Raw genomic sequence first — 20,540 nt, forward strand, 5'->3', positions numbered from 1 at the left:
CGTTGTCTACAAGAACTCAGTTCAGGATGAATAATAGATGGAAGATTTATAGAAGGGTTGTGTGAACTCATATTACTTTCCCGAATAATTATTCGAGGCTTTCAGTGGCGTTGCCTTGATTCGATCAGCTATACAATGTGTGGGAGTACAAGTCGAGATACCCCTCACCCTACATCACCCCACAATGGGCCACAGCTGTTAATCTGCCTTGGCGTTGTTTCAAGCAGCTCTCTTTATCAAAAGGAAGAGGTGTTGTTTTCTGTTAGACATCACCTTGCTAGATTGCCCTTTCTCCTCACCAATAAGAGTAGTACTTCTTATAATACGACCGTAGCCAACCGGTCTGAACGACAGATGATCCGATTGCCTCGCTTTTGAGCCGCCACTTCCATCTCAAGCCCTTCGCCTCCTATGGGAAAGCAAGCTTTACCGGCAAGCCATGCATCATTTTACGAATTGGTCTATTGAAGTTGCACGGCAGCACAGAAGAAATGCCACTCGTATCTGGCTTGCAGTAGTCGCAGGGATATCCCCTTTCCAAAGAGCCCCAAAGAAATGATAAAGGTTTAGCAGAGAATACTTTTACCGCCAATTTTAATCTCATCTGAGCCCCTCCAGCATACTGGCTTACTTACTTCCCTTACGCGAATCCTCATCATAGATAGCTATGGCTGAACCTGCAATGAATTTGGCAAGCCCAGTACAGCTCGACATTATTGATGGGTTACGCGGGCTTGGGATATCAAACTTTGTTGCCCTACCCCAGGTAAGAGATACGTCTAGTCTAGGAGTCCTTGCTGAGGCCTAGAATCAACAGCTTGCCGTGGTAGGAGACCAGTCGAGGTATGGGTGCTCTAAATCCAACTCGTCAATGCTGACCCTTGTAGTGGCAAGAGTTCCGTTCTTGAAAGCTTCTCTGGGCTCCCATTCCCACGAGACAGTGGGTTGTGTACTAGATTCGCAACCCAGATTATCTTCCGGCGTGGTCCTACGAGTAATATCAAAGTCTCCATTATCCCTGGGCCCGATCGAAGTCTCCAAAAAGCGCATAAACTCCACGGCTATGTGAAGGACAGCCTGACAACTTTGACAAGTCATGAGTTTCTTGACATCCTTAAGGAGGTTCGTTATCCGCTGTAACACTACGAACTACTCTTGGCTAATATCCGCCGCCGCAGGTCTGTCAACTGATGGAAATCCCGAGTCCGGGCCAACCCCTCGAAACGAGCCACTCTACCTTTAGCGATGATCTCCTCAGTATAGAGCTCTGTGGTCCAGACAAACAAAATCTCAGTATTATTGATATCCCAGGCATCTTCAGAACGCCAACGGAGGGTGTGACAACGGTACAAGACATGGCTTTAGTGAGACGGATTATGAACCGCCACATCAAGGACGAGCGGACCATTATCCTTGCCGTTATCCCTAGTAATATGGACATTGCTACTCAAGAGATTTTGTCCATAGCTAAAGAATTGGACCCAAACGGCCTGCGGACGCTCGGAGTCCTCACAAAGCCTGACTTAATTGACAAGGGCGGGGAGGAAAATGTGATGAGCCTCGTGGAGGGAAAACGGAACCAGCTCCGTCTTGGATATTGTATTGTCCGAAACAGAGGCCAGAGTGAGCTCTCAAACGATGCTACGACGCGCCACAGGAAGGAGAAGCATTTCTTCTCGACGGAGCCCTGGTCTAGATTAGACCCTGATCGGGTCGGTACGCCCGCGCTCCAGAGACGTCTGCAGGAGCTGCTCGTTAGTATCACACGCCGAGAGTTCCCAAAGGTCCAAGCCCAGATTATACAACAGCTATCGAGCTGTCGCAAGCGCCTAGATGGCCTTGGGGCTGATCGAGAATCGACAGATCAGCAGCGTCGCTTCTTGCTCGAATTGTCGCAGAAGTTCCAGGACGTGACAAATTGCGCTTTAGATGCGTACTATTCACGCCACGCGGTATTCGCAAGCGTTCCTGGGCTCAGGCTTGCCACATTAGCTGTCGAACGCATGGAGCGCTACGCGAAAGATATCAAAACATTTGGGCATACAATAAGCTTTGATTCGGAAGAGGAAGGAGTGCCACCCACCGCATATCCCGCGGTCCCTAGTACGCCACCTTCAGATGGATCAGAAGTAGACGCTGACAATCCTGATTCTGAGTACCCAGAACTCGCGGGCTTGATCTGACGAATGAGGTAGCCCCAATGCCAAATGACTGTAGCACCAGCATCATAGAGTGGATAGGAGAAGAGTACAGGAGGGCTAGAGGCTTCGGTCTTGCGACAATCGGACCTTCGATCTTACCTACAATATGGCAGGAACAATCAAAGAACTGGGAAGCTCTGACCTTAAATTATATCGCCGATATCGTGTTCTTCGTGCACGACTTCATATTCAAAGCCCTTGCTCATGTCTGCCCCGACGAAGGGATCCGTTCAAGCTTGAGGTTGGTACTACAAGAGAAACTTCTTGACCGGTATCGAGTTGCCATAGATCACGTTAGGTTTATCATACGAGTGGAACGATTCGGCACGCCGCTGACAACCAACCACTACTTCAATGAAAATTTGCAAAAGCACAAAACAAGCCGTCTGGAAAAACTACTCGAAAAGCACGCAGAGATAAGCCATAGCTCTAATGGTTGGGCGCAACCCGGGAAGGTCGTGAGACTGGGGCAGATTTCGAAAACGATGACGATGGATAACACTGAACACACTATCCAAGACATTCACGATATCTTGGACTCATACTATAAAGTTGCAAGGAAGCGCTTTGTTGACACTGTGTGTATGCAAGGGAGCGATTTCCATCTATTAACTGGAGTGGATTTTCCATTGCGAATCTTCGGGACTGCCTTCGTAAGCGAGTTATCTGTAGCTCAGTTAGATATCATTGCTGGGGAAGACATTTCAGTGAAGCAGCTTTGAAAGAACTTGAAGAACGAGATCACAGCTCTTGAAAAGGGGGCAAAGTTGCTTCGAGCGTAAATATGTGTTGATTGGGATATGGTGATGGGACTTTGCCTGGGTTCCTGGTCTTACTTCTCCGGCAAGTATTCGACCAGCGGTGGAACACATTGATCAGAACTATGATTGGGGCAAGTGGTCGATGGATCTTGGCTCCTCTCCTTGAAGTCTCCTTTAAAACTGGGTTTAAAATATCGTGATTGCTTGCAAAGAAGTGCCTTCGAGAGTATATAATCCTTAGATCCAATGCTAATCGTGACCCGAGGGCCAGAATAGAGTAAGAGGAGGCTAAAGGAGGATTGCTATATGCAGGTTTTGCTGTTCAATTTCAAAAGTTTCGTTTTCGCTGAGTCAAAATCTGGGCGGAAGTAATCACATGATACATTACATTAGTCAGCTAGCACTTTGGCGCACAACGGCTATCTGTTTTTTTCTCGTTCATTTGTCCATCCTCTCTAAAATATTGTCACGTTGTGTATCACCTTGCTTATTTCGCGTCGCAGCACGCAGAGTGTCTATTACAAATCGATTAATCACCAAACGAATATGCGTACAGTACCTAATATACTGCTTAAACACTGGCACAGAATCTTGGGTTTATCGCGGCAATCACCACCGTCCTGGTATCGAGACCGACTTCGGGAGGAACTATGGGAGCGCCGGACTGCAAATACACCATGGCAGAAGCTTAGCGAGGCATCGGACGTTTTCTTTTCCCTTAGTCGAGCTCAGCACGATGGTTTTCCAGTCCGGATGTTACCCCCATTTATTGCTTCTCGCCATGTACTGGTGTACGTGTACATGCTAGCAAAGTACACTTCACGTTGGAAATTCTACCGAACGGCCGCTATGCTCTGCAACGCTCCCAATTACGACCTGGTCCGTGAGGTAGTCAATCCCAGCAAAGATCACAAGCTTAAGGAAGTCGCTTCCCGTTACCAGATCAATCCAGTGGAATTTGGGCGGGTTGCTCGTCAACTGAGACGAGTATGGCCTCTTCTCCCATAATGAAATATTTCTAGTGAGAAAGGAAAACTGCAGAGCCACCAACTTGGTGGACCTGCCTAAGACTAGGTTACCTTATCACGCTTGAGCTATTTTTGATCCTGAAGCATTCGGTAATGAACATACTCTCATTTCAATATTTCACACGCCTCGTCCTCATCTTTACACTCGCCCATCCAGCCAATCCAAAACCCTTCCTTCCTTAATCCTGTACTGCAGCTAATACATAGAGCTAGGGCAGATGCGTCGTGTTGAACAGACGGTTGCCAGTGTCAGTGGCGCCTCTACCAGTGAACTTGTTCTCGGAGAGACGAAGAGCAATAACACTAAGCCCTACCTGACCGAGTGCCTGGGTGAGACTGCCCCCGGAAACCGACTGAGCCTGGATGATGCCGGCAACTACTACGATGCGAATAGTGGCATGTAGATTGCGGACGTGCTGCACGAATTGTATTACCGTCTTGCCGCTGTTCACAACCGAATCCACCAGTACTACGTTGCACTGTCCCTGTAGGTGATGGAGCATAATGTCGTCGGGATGGTTGGCATGGATGAATACAGCGAGTGGAAAAGCATCGCTGACGCCAAGGGCCATAGGTTCTCCGCCACGCATCAGTGCTACGATCAATGTCTGCTGCTCATTGCAAAGGCGATAGCCGCTTGTCTGATTGCCTTGGACGTGGGGAATCGGGTATTCTTCAATGTCGACCACGTTGGCTAAGAATTCGGTCGCTAAATACCATCCTGCACGGCGATGGGCTTCCCTTAGCTGCGGGCCAGCATTTGTTGCATCGCGCATTGGCGTCATGAGCAACTTGGCGGCATTCCTGTGTGTTGCATGGAGGACTTGAATGTCAGCATCTTGACGGCGGCAATGGAGGATCGAGTTAAAAAACTCGCCCGACGTGAGCTGAATTAGGGGAAGCATCTTGGTGTCCAACCGTGGCGACGTACAACTAGGTAACACAACCTGACATGCTCGAAGACCGCCATCATGGATAAGATTAAACAAGTCCAAGTCCATGGTCTTGCTTCTAGTCTGCTCCTGGCCAACGACAACGATAGCTTGATCTGCCTTGCTTAACATTTCCAAGTCCAGCGGACTGTCTCCGAACGCCCAGACATATATCTGGTTGGCATTTTGCAAACGACCGACCAAGGCGGCTTTTACTGCAGCTGTGACGACAAAGCCGTCGGTAATACGGCCCCCACCAATAACTTTCACTTCCTTCGAGAGACCTTCTCTCTCTAACACCTTCTCCCAGACACGACGCAGCCCGCAGGTAACAACTACCGCGCCAACGTGTTCCTGCCCTGCCACCCGCTGCAAAAGGGACACAAACTCGGGATACATCGTTACAGAGGCCGCCACATCTTGGCAGAGAGAATCGAACTTTTCATCGTCGACCGTCTCTTCATATAACAATACGGCCTGGCGAAAGGCAGTGTACGTGTATAGTAATGGACTGCTGAATAGCGTCTTCAGCGGATCAGTATCATCCTTTGACAAGCTGCGAACTCTCTGCCAAAATAACGTCCCAGTATCCTGCGGAGCTAATGTCCTGTCGGCATCCATGACCAGCATAGTCTTCAGCCGGCCCTCACCAGCGGCAATAATCTCTTTAAGCCTGCCTTCGGCCTGGCACAGGTTGTATTTCTCAGTGTGATGCCGAAAATCGTGTAGCAAGGTCAAAACTTTATTCAGCATCGTCGGATGTGGAGATACAAGCGAGAACAAAATCTTATGTTTGCGGCAGAGATGGCGCAGCTGAGTCTTTTCGGCCTGCTGCCACTTGCACAAATGGGTGATGGATGTGGAGGGACGAACTCTTTCTGTGTCATGTAAAAGACGTTGCACGACGACCTCAGGGAGAACATCCAAGTAGAGAATATGTGTGAAGGTGTCAAGGTCATTTTGAGTATACACTGGCCGTCCAGCTTCTTCTTCCTCGGACCAGAACATGAAATGTCCGGCGACAACTGCAACTCGACCGCTCTCTCCGCACTCTTTTCTGATCGTGTCGATAGCAAGCTTGCGCCATTTCTCCTTCTCCAGTTCTCCTAGCTTCTGGAACCCGTTAAGATCGCCAGGAACTAGAGTGGCAATTACCTTGGAGCCTTCGTAGAACGCAAAATGCTCTGTTCCGAGTTCCTCCTTTAGCTGGTCCAGCAGAAATGTTTTACCAGAGCCGGGAACTCCGTATAGGCCGACAACTACTGGCTTATTGTCGTTGGGAGCAGATCGATAGTCTGTTGATTGTTTCGGCTGTGGATTTATTATTGGCTTCGACATACTGCTTGATGCGTATTGGTATTTTGGAGAGGAATTTCCTAGGTTTTTAAGAATGGTGAATATGTGAGTACTGGCACTTAATTTAACGTTTAATAAGTAGAATAGAACATTTTATCACATGGAAATTTTGTCAGATGGAATGTCAGTGTGACTAAGAGTTGTGGCAATTGGTTGTATTGACGAATTTGTGGGCACAGGTGCAAGCTCCACTATCTTGCTGCTATCAATCGACTGGTCCACCGAACAGACGTTAGGAAATTGGACCCTAGCAGCTTCTTCTCTTGTACTCCCACATACACGCATCCTCGTAAACATGAGGCTGTTGATAGGGCAGGGTTGTGTATTAACGGAAGGCTGCCATAGCCTTCCTTAGCCGAATGAGCAGCCCCAGCCTAAAGCCAAAATCAAGACAATAGATTACTTATTTTACGACAACAATTTTTTGAGTACGCAAACTCGTGGCTAGCCGAGAGAACACTTTTCTGTACTATTGTAATAGAATATGTATCAATCTTTTTCGTAGATAAGTGGAATTGGCTGTTACATGTTGGCTTATTCTTGACAAGCATTGGGGGAAGCGCGACGCAGAGGCGGCATCGTGAGGCCACCTCAGTGGAGATCGTCAAAAGCCGAGATGATCCCAAACAAACGAGACAATCTCATGGGCAAAGACTGCTTAATTCGCGCACACTCTATGTAGCTTTGGTTCCTGACTAACTCGGAAGGTGCCACGGAGCAAATTGTGCGCCAGTCCAACTCCTGATTTTTGACAATATAAGTAGATTTATGACAGATTCAAGCCACTCTTTAAACGAAGTTTAGATATGATTCAGATTCATCCAAAGTTAAGGGCAAATCTTCTAATTCCATATCCAATGATACAAACAAGGCTCGCAGTTGGCCTCACTGTATTAATGACCAGCTTTCTTGACCATATATAGGACAGGCCTGCAGCACCGATGGGCCTGAAGTAGACTCCCTTGTCATGGCTCGCCCATGAAGATGAAGGTGGAACATATGAATGAACTGGTGCATCGGTTGAATATCTCCGCAGGATTAGCTCCAATAGAGTCTCCATACGGTCTTTCCCAGTTGCGAGAGGGGCCAGATATCCACAACAAGTAAACGAGCAGATTATATTGCCATATTTCGGCGAAGTAATTATCGTTAGTTCTCTTATGATAGAGAGATGTCAAGCCTGAAATGGTAACGAGCTTGTCATTCGCTTTAGTCAAAGCACACCGGCTGTAGCTTTCGATTATATTCGCCCATTCCTTGAAGACAATCCCACTCGCGAGAATGTCGTTCTCATTTTGGTCTGACTGCCGTATGGATGGTACGCGGATAGTTGGTGCTAGCCTGGGATATGGAAACTTATTCCGAAAGATTTCGTTCTGGAGGATGGCATCGCATTCCCATAAGAGCTGTGGAGTGGCAAAGTGGATTGTTCTGGGCGCACGAATTCGTTCTTGAAAGCACCATCCGCGTAATTGAAGCACAGAGGCCTTAAATTCTCTATCCCATGAGTCTCTTTCTAGTATGGCAAAAGTCCCAATGACAGGGACGTTGCCTTGAGTCGTGTTGCATTCAGCAATCCCTGGTAGGATGTCCTCTAGGCTTCTCTCTTTGAAAAGGCTATTGTTAGGATCTACTGAAGCTGCAGCAGCAATTGTGCAATAGGAGTTGGCGTAGACATTTGTCATTCTCGCACTTTCATATGACCAATCTTCCGGCGAACTCCTAGGTAGACAGCAACTTCCATTGCATCCTGGAAGAGTTGAGGGAGGGCAAAGATTTTCTGGCCTCTTCAAAAAATGGGGTTCTGTCGACGTTAAAGAACGTATGAATGGTACATTTAGTGACCTGTAACTCAAGGCGACGAATTTGACACGTTTTGTACGTGCTTCCTTAGCAGTATGACAGAGTCGCCACTCTGTTGTTCCAATTTCAATCAGATGTGTTGGAATGTCGTCATTATTCTTCATTCTGCAGGCGTCATGATTTTTCTCGCAGTCCCGAGTACCATTCTTTGATCAATTGTAAGCTTCTCAACGAAGACGTGCTCGATCCATGGGTCAAAAAGAAGCTTCCCGAAAATGTTTGATCTATGATATATTAGACTCAGAAGATCAATTGAAAATGAGCAAACGATATTCATTTCCACACACCAGAACGAAATGATGTTATCAGCTGGTTGTCTACAGCAGTAATTTCCAAGCGCTGGGTTGGAACCAAGTGGTAGAAGGTACTCCATGATTTGCAGGGAGTCCATTTTGTTCATAGTATCTCCAAGGCTAAAAATTCGGTGGGTTCAGTAACCGTATCGTATGTATTCTGAACAAAACGATAGCGCATGAAGTCCACGTCGTTCCAAGTATTGTCTTCTTGGTTCTCCCACTTGAGTCGGTAAGGCTCAGGGATCTTTGCCCAATTTTGGGAATAAATGAAGCACTTTGGTAATGCAGCAGCTCGAAAGTGAGTGGGAGACGTTTGATGTAGTCTGTATCTAGCGTTTTTCAAATAATCTCGCTGAAGATATCCCTTTATACTGCGTAGCAGAGACACGTTTTCAGTTTGCCTTCCTGTTTGCTAGTCTTAGTAGAATAGAAGTATAATTGCTATTATGTGGCATCTGATACGTCCAAATTCTTCACCAAACATTGAGTGGATGTTTGGACATCAGCCGTTTCCCAGTCAATCACTGAATATTCACCCCAAATGAAAGAACCCGCTCTCGACAGATGACAGAACCTCCACCAACACGTCTTCCTTCGGGTGTGTCAAAACACTACAAGCATGGGTTCTCCCTCCGAAAGTTGAGCCGCTTAAGCTCTACCGGCCAAAGTACTTCAGTCCCATCACGCGATGCATCCAGCTCGAGGCTCTCATCTAGCTCACCGTGAACGTATGTCGTCATAACCAAGTACGGACCCCAAGAAATTATTAAGCTGTTGTTGACGGAGATCTGGCTCCAGCTCTTTAGATTGTCCTTTAGCTCGTATAAGGCGCATATCGTAGGAGCGAAAAGATTGCTGACTAAACCACCCTTACAGAAGATCTCTTGTCGAAGGGAGGTGAGTAAAACAACTCGTTTACAAGTGATGTAGATAAGAACGACGTAGCTATTTGAAGTTTTTAGTAAAGAGGAGTGCTTTTCGTTGGGTCCAACGTCTTTTTGTTCGAGTCTGGTATTAATGCTGGCTTGCTTTGCGAACCTAGAATCCATTTAGCAAGATTAGTATTTAGACGGCTCGTGCTGGTAGACGGAGGAGACTTAGTTACTAATAGTTGACTTAAGCTTAGGGAGCGTCTTGAAGCGCGTTCTAAGCCATGAATTAGCATTCTGTATTAGGAGATATAATAACACGTATTGATTATACTCACAAGGTGATTTCTCTATAAAGAATTGTTATCGGAAGTCACTTTAGGAAAGCGCCCGTCCTACCTATAAACCTAAGGCTAAAGCCATTTCATCTATTTATAATGTTCTCGTTTACGATATTCTTGTATACTAATGCGATTATCCTTTGCCTTCACGATACCGGTCTGGAGGGCTCTTGTACGCTTGAACTTTTAGTAACGGCTAGTCGACCTGGTAGCTGCCCGTCCGCGCCAACGCAGCCCACCAAAAAATGTTTCAAAGGATGGTTTTCCTACTATTCTGAAGTGAGTCCAAAGTTGGTCGCTCATATTATAGATTATTGTTAGTAGAACTGTTAACCGAAACTTTCTCGTAAACAGGTTCCAAAAAAGCAATTAGTATAGTTGCTAGTGTTAAACAAGGCGTTTACTGTAACAGATCCGAATTGTATAATACATCTATTCCGCCTGTCGGCCAATTCTCCTGATGTACTTGTCTAGACTAATGACGTTCTTAGGCAATAGTAAGGCGAACCGAGCCGTGATAGGTTTCTAACCTCATTATAACAATACATTAACGTCGAAGCCGTCGAGATTCTAAAAAGCAAAAATCCTTAGGACGAATCGGATTAATATAAGGTACCGCGAAGACGCCTATTGCTCTAGATATCGGGATTATAAGGGGAGAGAGGAGCTATTCGAGTTCTCCACCTTCTCCTTCGGGAACTATTACCTAAGATCTTTTTAGATATACCTATATACAACACCCCCCTATATAACACGACTACGTGACTACCTAGCTAGCTACCTACCTCCCGTTATAAGATTCGTCTCCTAATTACCTTTAATTACTATAATATATCTTTAACTTTTATATCTATTACGAATTTCCTATCGCTATATCTATGCCGCTAGAGTAAGGTAGGTACTATTGTATACGTTCTATACCAGGTATACGCCGACTAATTCTATTTACAGAGCTATAATGTTATCGAAATAGACAGATTACGACGCGTTTTCTAATTCTTCTATTTAGTAATTCCTATATCTCACGTAACGATATCCTACACTAGATCGCGACCGTAGATAGAAGCGTAATACGACACGAAATTTTATATATTTCTTCCTATTTATATTTCCTAATCGTCTACGTCGACTAATAGCTCCTCGATCCCCGCTTCCAACTATACTAAACACTCCACTCCTCAATAGTCAATAATTCGATAATGTCGCAAACACGATTAAGCAAATAAGGCTGTCTACAACAACTTTCGTCAGTTGAAAACAACTTGTAAGTACAACAATAAGTCAGACGCTCTAAATCATTACGAGAATTAATACAAGAGATACTAACTTTCCAAAATTCCATTAAGTATATTTAGCACTTATTACAAAAGGCCTCTCCATACCAAGACGACCCAAATATCCATCCCCAAAATAGCCAACCTAAGAGCCCCCGAAGCTTAAAACAACATATCCACAACCCTAGGTCATGGCCAATTCCTAAACCCTAACCCCAGCCTCAAATCACGCATCGTCCCCGCCTACATAACCTACGAACGCATCATCCTGCTCAAAACCGTACGCCAACATCTCCATTTCAGTAACGAAGGTATTTTTATCGCAAATATCTTCGTTTCCATCATCTATACGGAGAGAGCGCACGCATTTCGTTGCACAGAAATCTAGTGGCTTCTTGGAAGCCGTACGGGCGTATATTGGTGGGGATACCCTGCGGGTTGCTGAGAGTGAGGGAAAGATAGGATTGTAGCAGAGGTGATTTGTTAATCAATATTTAAGAGGGGTGGATGAGATGAATAGTGTTTTGGTACATGAGGATGGGAGGGTTGAGGTTTTGCCGTGGGTTGTGGTGGGATATTTTAGAGATGGTGAGTTGGGTTGTTAGGGGGTGGGGAAATGGTCGGTGGTGTTTGTTTGAGAATGTTGGGAATGGATAGGAAGTTTTGGGAGCTGGTCATGGTTTGTTGGATGAAATCATCGCAGTCTTCTGGTATAGTATGCTTGTGGAGTTCCAAAGTAGGGCCACATACTGTTTCACCTCCACCTAACAAGTCCTCAAATCCCCTATCACCTCTCCTGCTCACCATCTCCACACTACTCATCCCCTATATGCCTCCGCCAAGCCGCCAAAAAATGCTCCCTCAACCCCATCACCTCAATCTCACTCCTCTCCCTATCAAATAGCCCCGCTCCCGTCGTAGTAACAAACAACGACGCACAAGTAACACTAGTCGCTATAAACACCGCCGAAGTAGCCGCCCCTCCCGCCCTAGCACTTATCAAAAACGTAAATAAACTCACGGCACCGATACCAGATTGCCATGCCGTAGCGGCCGATCCGCCTACAACGCCTAGAGATCTAAAGCCTACGAGGGGAAGAATCAAGGGGACGGCGAGGGCGCCGATGAGACATGCTACGCCGCCGAGGATTTGGGCTCCTAGGAGGAATTTTTTCTTGGTTACGTCTGGTTTGGCGCGGTCTTCGGTGACTGGGAGAGGGTTAGTTGGATATTTGAATGAGCTATAGCGTTAAGGAAATGGCTAAGGGGATTGGTTATACCTTTCTCCATCTCAAGTCTCGCCTTCACTAGATCCTCAGCGAATCTCGGACACCAGCACCCCAGAATCCTAACCGCTATAGGATAAGCCTAGATATTATCCGGGAAATCACCAGCTACGAAGCGTTTCTCGATAATAGAAGCACTCTCTAGACCTGTTTCTACATCGTGGAAAAATTGTTTGCCGGTGATGAGATGATACGTAAGACCTCCTAACGCAAAGAGTTCTTTACGCTCAATCTTCTCGAGGCGGGAGGGGAGACGATCCTCGATTTGTTTCGGGAGTCGGAATCGTGCTAGATACTCTCGGATAGGTAGATCTTGGGTGCGTAGCTCGATGATGTCGTAGGAGTCTATAGCGAGGTTTGTGATAGAACCATCGCCGTTAATGAGGATTTTCCAGTCACGGATGTCGTTTAGGTAGGTTTCGTTTTCTTTTCAGGATAGATCGGCTATCAGAGCAGTAACCCATTTCAGTCTCAAATCCTCTAGGCATTGACTTAGGTCTAGAGGTTAGTCGATGAAGTTGATAGTGGTTACTTGATTAGGATCTGGAATTTTGTCAGTGTAGATCGGGTGAAAGGTTGTGTGTTGTCGAATATAAAATCCTTGGTGTGGTCGTACCTCCAATTATCATCTGGCACAGTGCCTCATTACTCGCCATTCTGTACTTTCTAGTCATGATATCACACTTATCCCGCTGTGTGCGCTTGTGTTTTGAAACTTCTGGGTAGACCCGGTTGATATGGCTGCAAAACGGAGATGATGTGATCGTAGGCCAGTAGCAAGTTACGATACTGAGTAGTTCTGCCACGACAAGTTATTATACAAACAAGAACAGTGTTTTTCCGAGAGCAAAAAGGAAATTGAAGATGAGGCTGTGGAGCCGCTGCGGGGTCGAGAGGTTTACACAAGGCACTCGCTTCGGTGAGCTGTTGCGGGAATGAAGACCAACTATAAGAAACATGGTGTTGCACGGCATGAGGCGGCCAATTTGGTCGCCAGCACGACCGAAATAGCCAAGTTTGGTAGAATTAAGAATTATGTAAGGTTGGGCTTAAATTCATTTAGAATTCTTGTCATACTCGGTCAACATTATCTTCTAAGCGCTAAGCCATTAAACATGTCCCCACAGGTCGAGCATAGTTTGCTTAGCTTAATCATTTAGGCTATGAACTGCAATTGCGAGTGCCTATCCATGACACATGTTCGATGAGAGGCGAGAGCATCTGCATTTTAACACACCTTTATAAGCCTGGGCCGAATTGTGTAAAGCGTACGTATGACTGCAGGCTCAGTGCGCTGAATCGCATTGTTTGTCTCTTTTTCAATTCACTTACTTCAGATAATTCCTCGACGCCTTCTAAGTAGTTAGCTCTACTCTCTATTCTGAGGAAAATTTTACCCTGACGTACGGAGCATTGTGTAAAATGAGGAGAGAGCGGCGAGCACATCTGCTGCAATGCTTGCATTTCCTTCGGAGCGTACCGTGACCTTGTCGTCGCCCTTTGAATATTTGGGACACTAGAATCGCTTCAGGTACGAAAGGCATATATGTAGGAAGCTTGGACTGACGGTAGAAAGTGAGAAGGAAGCGCTAAGTGTTGCCGGATAATTCTAGATAAATACAAGTGGCAACATTAATGCTTTTTGAGATTTCACGAAACTACTAGAGAACCCCTCCTATACGACATGCCTTCAAAGAAAACTACACAGATCTCAGCTCAATGAACATCGTTAAGGAATAAACAGTCAAGAAACTCAGTCATCAAGCCTGTAACATCGGAACATTAGTCCCCATGATGGCCGTCGGATGGACGGCGTTGTCTCGGAAATAGCAGCCAGTACTATGGGCCAGGCGATTGTTCCGGACGCCTTGCCAGTTGGCCAGACATTCCCAGCAAAATTCGTGTTTGCAAGACGAGCCTGTAGAAATTTGGAGTTAGATACATATTCTTACTGGTATGCTGAGGGCTATTATACGCTATACTGAGAAAAGGAGAAGACATCCAGAGGCCTTTGGTATCAAGAACTATCTTACATGTCATGTGAAAACAACCTGGCCCCTTTTCAATTCTAGCTCCGCAGCCTGGACAAGCTTTAGTGTTGGTCATGATATATTCCTGCGTCTGTACGAATTTCGGATCGCTGTCGAATTCCGCGCATGTGATACCCGAATGCCATGGCCCTTGGTGTCTGAAGCACATTTGGAAACTGCACTCCATACATTGGATTGCCGCTAGCGACATATCGACATCTTCATGTACTTGGCCATTTTCACATGTTGGCGATAGGCACCAGCGGAAATTAGGCTGCGAGGAGAGAGCCCGCCGGAGGAGCATCTTTTCGTATCTGCGATGCTTGTTAGGCTAGATCTTTATAGGAATATAGGTTTATTGGTATTCATAGTGACCTTTCGAATGTATCTGACCGGCCTAACATCCGAATTTCCTCGAATAAAAGAACTCGATTGCACTGAGGGCACATGATGCGATCAACTTCACCGCCCTCAATCAACGTAGAAATATGTTGTGCCATACAGACTCGACAGACGTCCAATGGATGATCACATTGTTGTATCGCGCTTGTGGGATACTCTAACACGCTCCACATCCACATCCCAGTGCAGGCGTAATCTTCCCTCCATTGATCTAAGTTTCCGTAGTCAACTTCATTCTTCTCTTCAGTGCACACTATACATTCCTTCGGGGTTCTCAGCCGTCGAAATAGGCTTAGAAAAATTGGAACTTTGAAGTTGTCACAGCCCATATCGCCTACAATAATTGGTCCGGGACAGAATTTGGATACTCTGCCGTCTTGCCCTATTTTGATCGGAGCATCGAAAAAGTTGCGCATGCGACCTTGGTTTATAAGATGTGCGTGGAGATCTGCAGCCGCATCTAGCTCTGCGGCATTCGGCCGCCGATCAAGGCTTTTTAGGGCCTCTCGGTATTTCGTCGCCTTCTTAAACCTATAACGTGAGCTTTATACACATCAGACAAGGCGTGGGAGGGAATACCTTTTGACATAATCATCGACATTGTTTACATCCTGACAGCCGAGGGAGTCTAAGATACTTACTAGATCCTCTTCACACATAATATCGAAGGCACAGCAATTTCGATCCCAATCATGCTTTAACCACACCATATTCCCTAGATTGTGCCACCAGTCCTGCCAAATGGCCCGAAGGAGAGTCTCCAGGCCACATGATGAGCAAATCTCTCCATAAGATAGCATATCTCCTAGCTTGGGATATTCGTTCAAGTTGCGGAAAAGAGGGTTGCGATTGGCTTTGTTAAGCCGGAATTTTGGTTTGAAACACTTTGTGCAAGTATGAATATAAATCCCATCGTAAAGATCTTTATATGCCGTACCACTTGGAAAAAGGGGACCCAGTAGGTTGGCACGACCCGGAGTTAAAGTGGCATCAAGTGCATCAATGTGGATGGGGGTTAAGTTACCCATCTCAGTGAAAAGCAGAGTTGGTCGTTGATTCGAGTAGGTGGTCCAAAGTTTGCTTCCACGACTCGCATCATGATGATTGTTCGGAGGGTCACTGGTGAAATTTTGCTACTAACTATCATGGTAGTATTTTGGCGCATCTTCGTAAACTGATGAGAAAGCTCATTGTTCTCAGCTTGAAGATCTCGCACAGCAGTGACGAACGTCCTCACTAATTCTTTCATGTGGAACGACCTTCTTTTGAGCCGTCGCAGTCATATCCTGGTGTCCAGGAGCCGATATCCCGAGCAGACTGGCGAAGTCTTGCAGCTGCTACACGTCGAATTTCATTATCTTCTAGATTTCCCGCGTTGGATCGGGAGATGTCTTCTGTGCCCCATTTGGAGTCCGTACAGCTCTTTCCGTAGCTTGGGTTCTGTGTCGCTTTTTTCAGAGTTTGATATTTCCGCTCCGGATGCTTATCTAAATCATTGAAGAGGCCGTCGAGATAGACTTGAGCATCTATTCCTAGACGAAACTGTTGCATGGGAGTCTTAGACCAGAGGCATGCATCGTTCTCTTTGTCAGCCAAGGTTTGCGTGTTCTGGAATGGGAAAGCCTGAGAAATCGTCTCAGTAAGCTCAATATGGTTCCAGTCAGCGGTCGACATCTCGCCTAAGTTGTGGTTAGCGACAGGAAAGGATGAGACGAAGTTGGAAGAAGCGACGGCGCGTAACAACGAAAAACGTAGATAATAACAAGTGCTAGAGAGAGGAAGCGCTGTCCATCGGAACACTACCCCGGCACTCGCTTTATTGAAAGTGGCAAAGCTTCATGCAAGGATCGCTTAATAAGTGGGGTTAGTTATTTTCGAAGAAAGAATGTTTTAGCGTAATAGTCGGTGGATCCTCCTCTTGCGCGTCCGCTTAGAGTCGGGGAAAGCAAGTGTCCCAGGAAAGTAAGTGTCCCAGCCCAAATAGGTGCAAAATCACGATTTTCATACAAATTTTCGACCTCGAAAATTTCGAAAAAGGGGTTTCTAAATCGTATACAAAAAGTGGTGATTTTACACCTGTTTGGGCTCTTTCCCCGACTCTAAGCGGACGCGCAAGAGGAGGATCCACCGACTATTACCTTACGTACAAGGGTACAATCCAATTCGGCTGGTGTCATGCATCACTGTCAACATACACAAACACATCAATACATTTGTCAATGGTCGATCTTCGGTGTCATCATCTGCCGAATCACTTCTCATCTAATTTACTCCGAATTCTTTGGATACATTTCCATTGTGCGTTGGTGTATTTCAATCCGATTTCTGTGGTCATGGTCAAATTTTATATTATATTTTAGAAATTATATTTGAACTAATAAAAAACAATCTAATAACATACCTGTTTCATCTGTATGATTTTCTAATGGCGCCGTACATAACATATAACAAATAAAACATGTAAAAACCCCACTAACTTATACTTATCAATACTTTTAGCATTTTGTGGTAATTCAAATAGGCGCTGATCCACCACTTTAACACGTCCTGTCGTCTATCGCTTTCATTGTGTTCAAACAACGCTCCAAAATTCGATTCCAAGCACGTAATAAACGCTTTAATTGCGGTTCGTGGGGGTTGGGCACTCCGGCATACTGGAATGTTTTGACCAAATCGTGCTTGGACTGGCTTAACACCTCATTCCATTTGGTATACTGTAACCGGGAATCCATTTCAATGGCGGGCTCCTGGGCCTCGCCCTTCCATTTCTAAATGTCCTGGACAATATGGTCGTCGATATTATCCTGGTCGCTTTTGTCCTCCTAACTATTATCGCCGTTATCGTAGGAATGATCGGTTTCTTCACCTGCGTGTCATGGCTCGACGTGCCTGGCGCTCCTGCTCTTGCCCTTTGGCTTCGTTGACGATCCAAAATCTCCCTCTCTTTACCCTAAATCAACATTGTAATTTGACCAATTTAAATATATCCTCATCTGCCATCTTCTTCTGGCTATGGTCCTTATTACAATGCTGCCTGGCTGTATCCCGCCCGTGGGTTTGAATTGGCAAACCTTACATTTATACCCATCTAACACGGGAATGATGGGCTGTGGGGCTGAACCGTCGTTGGGCAATTGCACACTGGCATAATCATATTGAAATGGATGCCCTTTGATATACTCCTGAAACTGCTTTCGTAATTTGATCGGGACCTTGTGTTGGTCATTTATTAAATGCCTACAAACATATGTGAGCTTTTGCGTATAGTGGCACTGTAAACAAATCAATGTGTTAAACTCAACATTCAACAGGGTCATCAATAGGGCTGTCATTGATGAGATGTCCAAACGCTTCCTCACAACTGGAAGAGAGGAGCTTCGGGAGTTAGAGCAGCAGATTGCCACACTGGAGCGAAGCCTCGGGACAACTCGAGAGGATATTATGCGGCCAATCCGTCAAGCCAGAACCCATGTGACTCCAAGCCTCACTCAGGCAAAGTTTTCGGAAATCACTAGAATTTTAAAAGAACGAGATACAGAATTCAGGAAGCTTGAGGGCGCCATTGAAGTCTTTCGCAATAGCGTCGCTGATAGCCATCAACCAGCGCAAAAGCTCCATGACGCTACAGTCCACGCAGCAAGAAAGACCGCTGCCGCTACTGCATCCGTCGATACACTTATAACGAATATGTCGATCACGAACGCCGCACAGTTCTCCCGCGTGATCGTCGAGTTACTATGGGTGGTCGAATGGTTCAGATCAAGACCGAATTTTACATCCTTAATGAGAAATTTATGTTTGCTTAAGCATTAAAATCAATATCCACCAAGTCTTCAATCAAGATCCCTGGCGGAGCTCCTGACCTACTTGCAGTTCCATTCTTCTAGAACTGCAAAATCTTTATTGAGGAATGCCAGGTCGAGAATCTACCGAAGCTAGCTGATGAAGTGTCACTGTTCTATACAAGTATATCGCGCTTATTCGAGATCTTTTATTATTCTGGTAAAATAAACCTTGAAAAAGCCGCAATTCATACGGCGATGGCTAAACAGTTGTTAGAGGATGCTCGAGAAGTTTGCTAGCAGCAATTTCAGAACGCTAAAAGCTTACGTAATGCAGTCGAGGAGTCGATACGTCTAATGAAGAAAGAATCGTATAGAGAAATCACAGCAGAGGAGATTAACGCGATCAAAGCTGCGATGGTTAGTGGGTCTCAGGGCATTGCGAGTCATTCGGGTCATTAGTATAATTGCGAGAATAGACATCCCGTAAGTTCATGGGTTGATGCTTTTAACATCCGCTGATTTCTGACCAGTTTGCAATTAGTGAGTTGCGGGATGCCAATGGAACTGGCTCGTTGCCCGGAATGTGGGGCAAATGTTGGTGGACAGAATCACACCGCAGTTGGAGGCGTGACTCGTGCAATGAAAATGGAAATTTAGGATACTGTATCCGTATTGGATTGGATGTGAGAAAACCAGGAAAGGAGGGCCGTGACGCTGATCCACCTTTGCTTGAAGAGCCATTTTTGTAAAAGGGTTCTGGATGTAAGGATATAAAAGTCCTCCACTTATGTTTTGTTTCAAATTGAAATAGACTTTGTCAAAAATATCAAATACAAACTAAGACGTACTCACACTCCTGTCTCCTCTCCTAGACAATATAGTACAGCGGCGGGGATCGACGTGCTGACTCTGGAATGCTCTGCCAAAGGAAGGGCAATATTCTTACTATTCAATTATCTATAGCCAGGGCCTTAAACTAAGCTTCAAGACGTATGCCGGATAAAAGGTGAGTCGTGTTCCTGGTGGGAGCTCATAGCAATATGTTAAATGTGATTTTCGATGGCGAACAAAAATTCCCAAAAACTCCCTCACAGATTTTTCAAACAAGTTTGCAGATGAAAACTAACTTCAAGTCAGTGATAGTCCTGTAAAGGTTCTACAATGTACCTTCTGACTAGATATCCTGGAAGATCTCGTGGAAAGGGACCACCTTCCTCTATCAATGCGAGGAAACTCTCATTCTTTCCGATGATTTCGAATTTTGCAAGCTATGTAATACACAGCTAGCCTCCTCAGATCATCGATATCTTGTCCAGGCTCGCAGTCTCGAGAATGCTCATTATCATAACAATACTGAGCAAGCTTTACAATACGGCTATCCGCTCTTTGTGTAAATGGAACGCTTGGAGGGTGTCGTGCAAATTAAACAGCGCTAGCGAACACAATTTTGGTATGTCGTATTTATGCGCAAATACATATATACGAGCATGGCATAAGAACACTTCTAGTGTAGTCGTCGCACTCGTTCGTGTTCCATAGTGCGCCACCCTGATGAGTGGGTTGGGAGCTGCTTAACACCGAATCAACCACTTAATTCTTTCCATGGTTGGCTCCTACTTTTGTGGTTGCTGCTAACGACATATCGACTAGAGAGATGTGCGAATGCGACCAGGTCTAACATTATCAGACTCCTACTTATTGGACTATCACCTTGAATGCAAACTCCATTAGATAGTGCCGGTCAGATCATGTGGACTATCTCTCTCACACAAACACTACATCACGTTGGCAGGATAAGTGAGGATGGCGAGGAGAGAGCTGCTGCGAGATGGCTAGGGAAATGGTAGAGGAATATGTGTAGCAGAGAATGTCCGGATTTTCGAGAGCATATACAACAGCGCATTCTCAATTGTGCTGCATTGCGACAACAAAGCTTGTAAAGTATTCACAATCATTCACACAGCAGACTTCTACAAACCGTTATCATAATTTAATCCCCTCGTACGCTGCCTTGCCCACACGAACCGCCTTCATGTGTATTGGGCTGATTGAGGTTTCGCTACCCTATCGCGTCACAATTGACATTAACCAAGCCTACATTGTGCTAAGTTTGATA

The 20,540-nt window shown here is 45.6% G+C and overlaps 6 protein-coding genes across 6 annotated transcripts; 2 read left to right on the forward strand and 4 right to left on the reverse strand.

Moving 5' to 3' along the window:
- Positions 1-667: 667 nt before the first annotated feature.
- GLAREA_07276 (P-loop containing nucleoside triphosphate hydrolase) lies at positions 668-2,183 on the forward strand (the record flags this gene model as incomplete). The annotated part of the gene is made up of 4 exons (XM_008081224.1): positions 668-766; positions 818-843; positions 888-1,122; positions 1,179-2,183. The coding sequence occupies 4 exons, from the start codon at positions 668-670 to the stop codon at positions 2,181-2,183; spliced, it is 1,365 nt and encodes a 454-aa protein (XP_008079415.1).
- Positions 2,184-4,199: 2,016 nt separating this feature from the next.
- On the reverse strand, positions 4,200-6,260 carry GLAREA_07277 (PRTase-like protein; the record flags this gene model as incomplete). Its single annotated transcript, XM_008081225.1, has 1 exon — positions 4,200-6,260. One exon carries the CDS (start codon positions 6,258-6,260, stop codon positions 4,200-4,202), a length of 2,061 nt encoding a protein of 686 aa, XP_008079416.1.
- Positions 6,261-7,243: 983 nt separating this feature from the next.
- On the reverse strand, positions 7,244-8,245 carry GLAREA_07278 (uncharacterized protein; the record flags this gene model as incomplete). The annotated part of the gene is made up of 1 exon (XM_008081226.1): positions 7,244-8,245. The coding sequence occupies one exon, from the start codon at positions 8,243-8,245 to the stop codon at positions 7,244-7,246; it is 1,002 nt and encodes a 333-aa protein (XP_008079417.1).
- A 3,490-nt stretch (positions 8,246-11,735) lies between these two features.
- Positions 11,736-12,863, reverse strand: GLAREA_07279 (uncharacterized protein; the record flags this gene model as incomplete). Its single annotated transcript, XM_008081227.1, has 3 exons — positions 11,736-12,130; positions 12,313-12,633; positions 12,824-12,863. 3 exons carry the CDS (start codon positions 12,861-12,863, stop codon positions 11,736-11,738), a joined length of 756 nt encoding a protein of 251 aa, XP_008079418.1.
- Positions 12,864-15,884: 3,021 nt separating this feature from the next.
- On the reverse strand, positions 15,885-16,313 carry GLAREA_07280 (uncharacterized protein; the record flags this gene model as incomplete). The annotated part of the gene is made up of 1 exon (XM_008081228.1): positions 15,885-16,313. One exon carries the CDS (start codon positions 16,311-16,313, stop codon positions 15,885-15,887), a length of 429 nt encoding a protein of 142 aa, XP_008079419.1.
- A 1,665-nt stretch (positions 16,314-17,978) lies between these two features.
- On the forward strand, positions 17,979-19,173 carry GLAREA_07281 (uncharacterized protein; the record flags this gene model as incomplete). Its single annotated transcript, XM_008081229.1, has 3 exons — positions 17,979-18,435; positions 18,759-18,841; positions 18,955-19,173. 3 exons carry the CDS (start codon positions 17,979-17,981, stop codon positions 19,171-19,173), a joined length of 759 nt encoding a protein of 252 aa, XP_008079420.1.
- Between the last annotated feature and the right edge of the window lie 1,367 nt (positions 19,174-20,540).

The sequence above is a fragment of the Glarea lozoyensis genome (assembly GCF_000409485.1).
Source record: "Glarea lozoyensis ATCC 20868 chromosome Unknown GLAREA14, whole genome shotgun sequence".
Taxonomy (NCBI): Eukaryota; Fungi; Ascomycota; class Leotiomycetes; order Helotiales; family Helotiaceae; genus Glarea; species Glarea lozoyensis.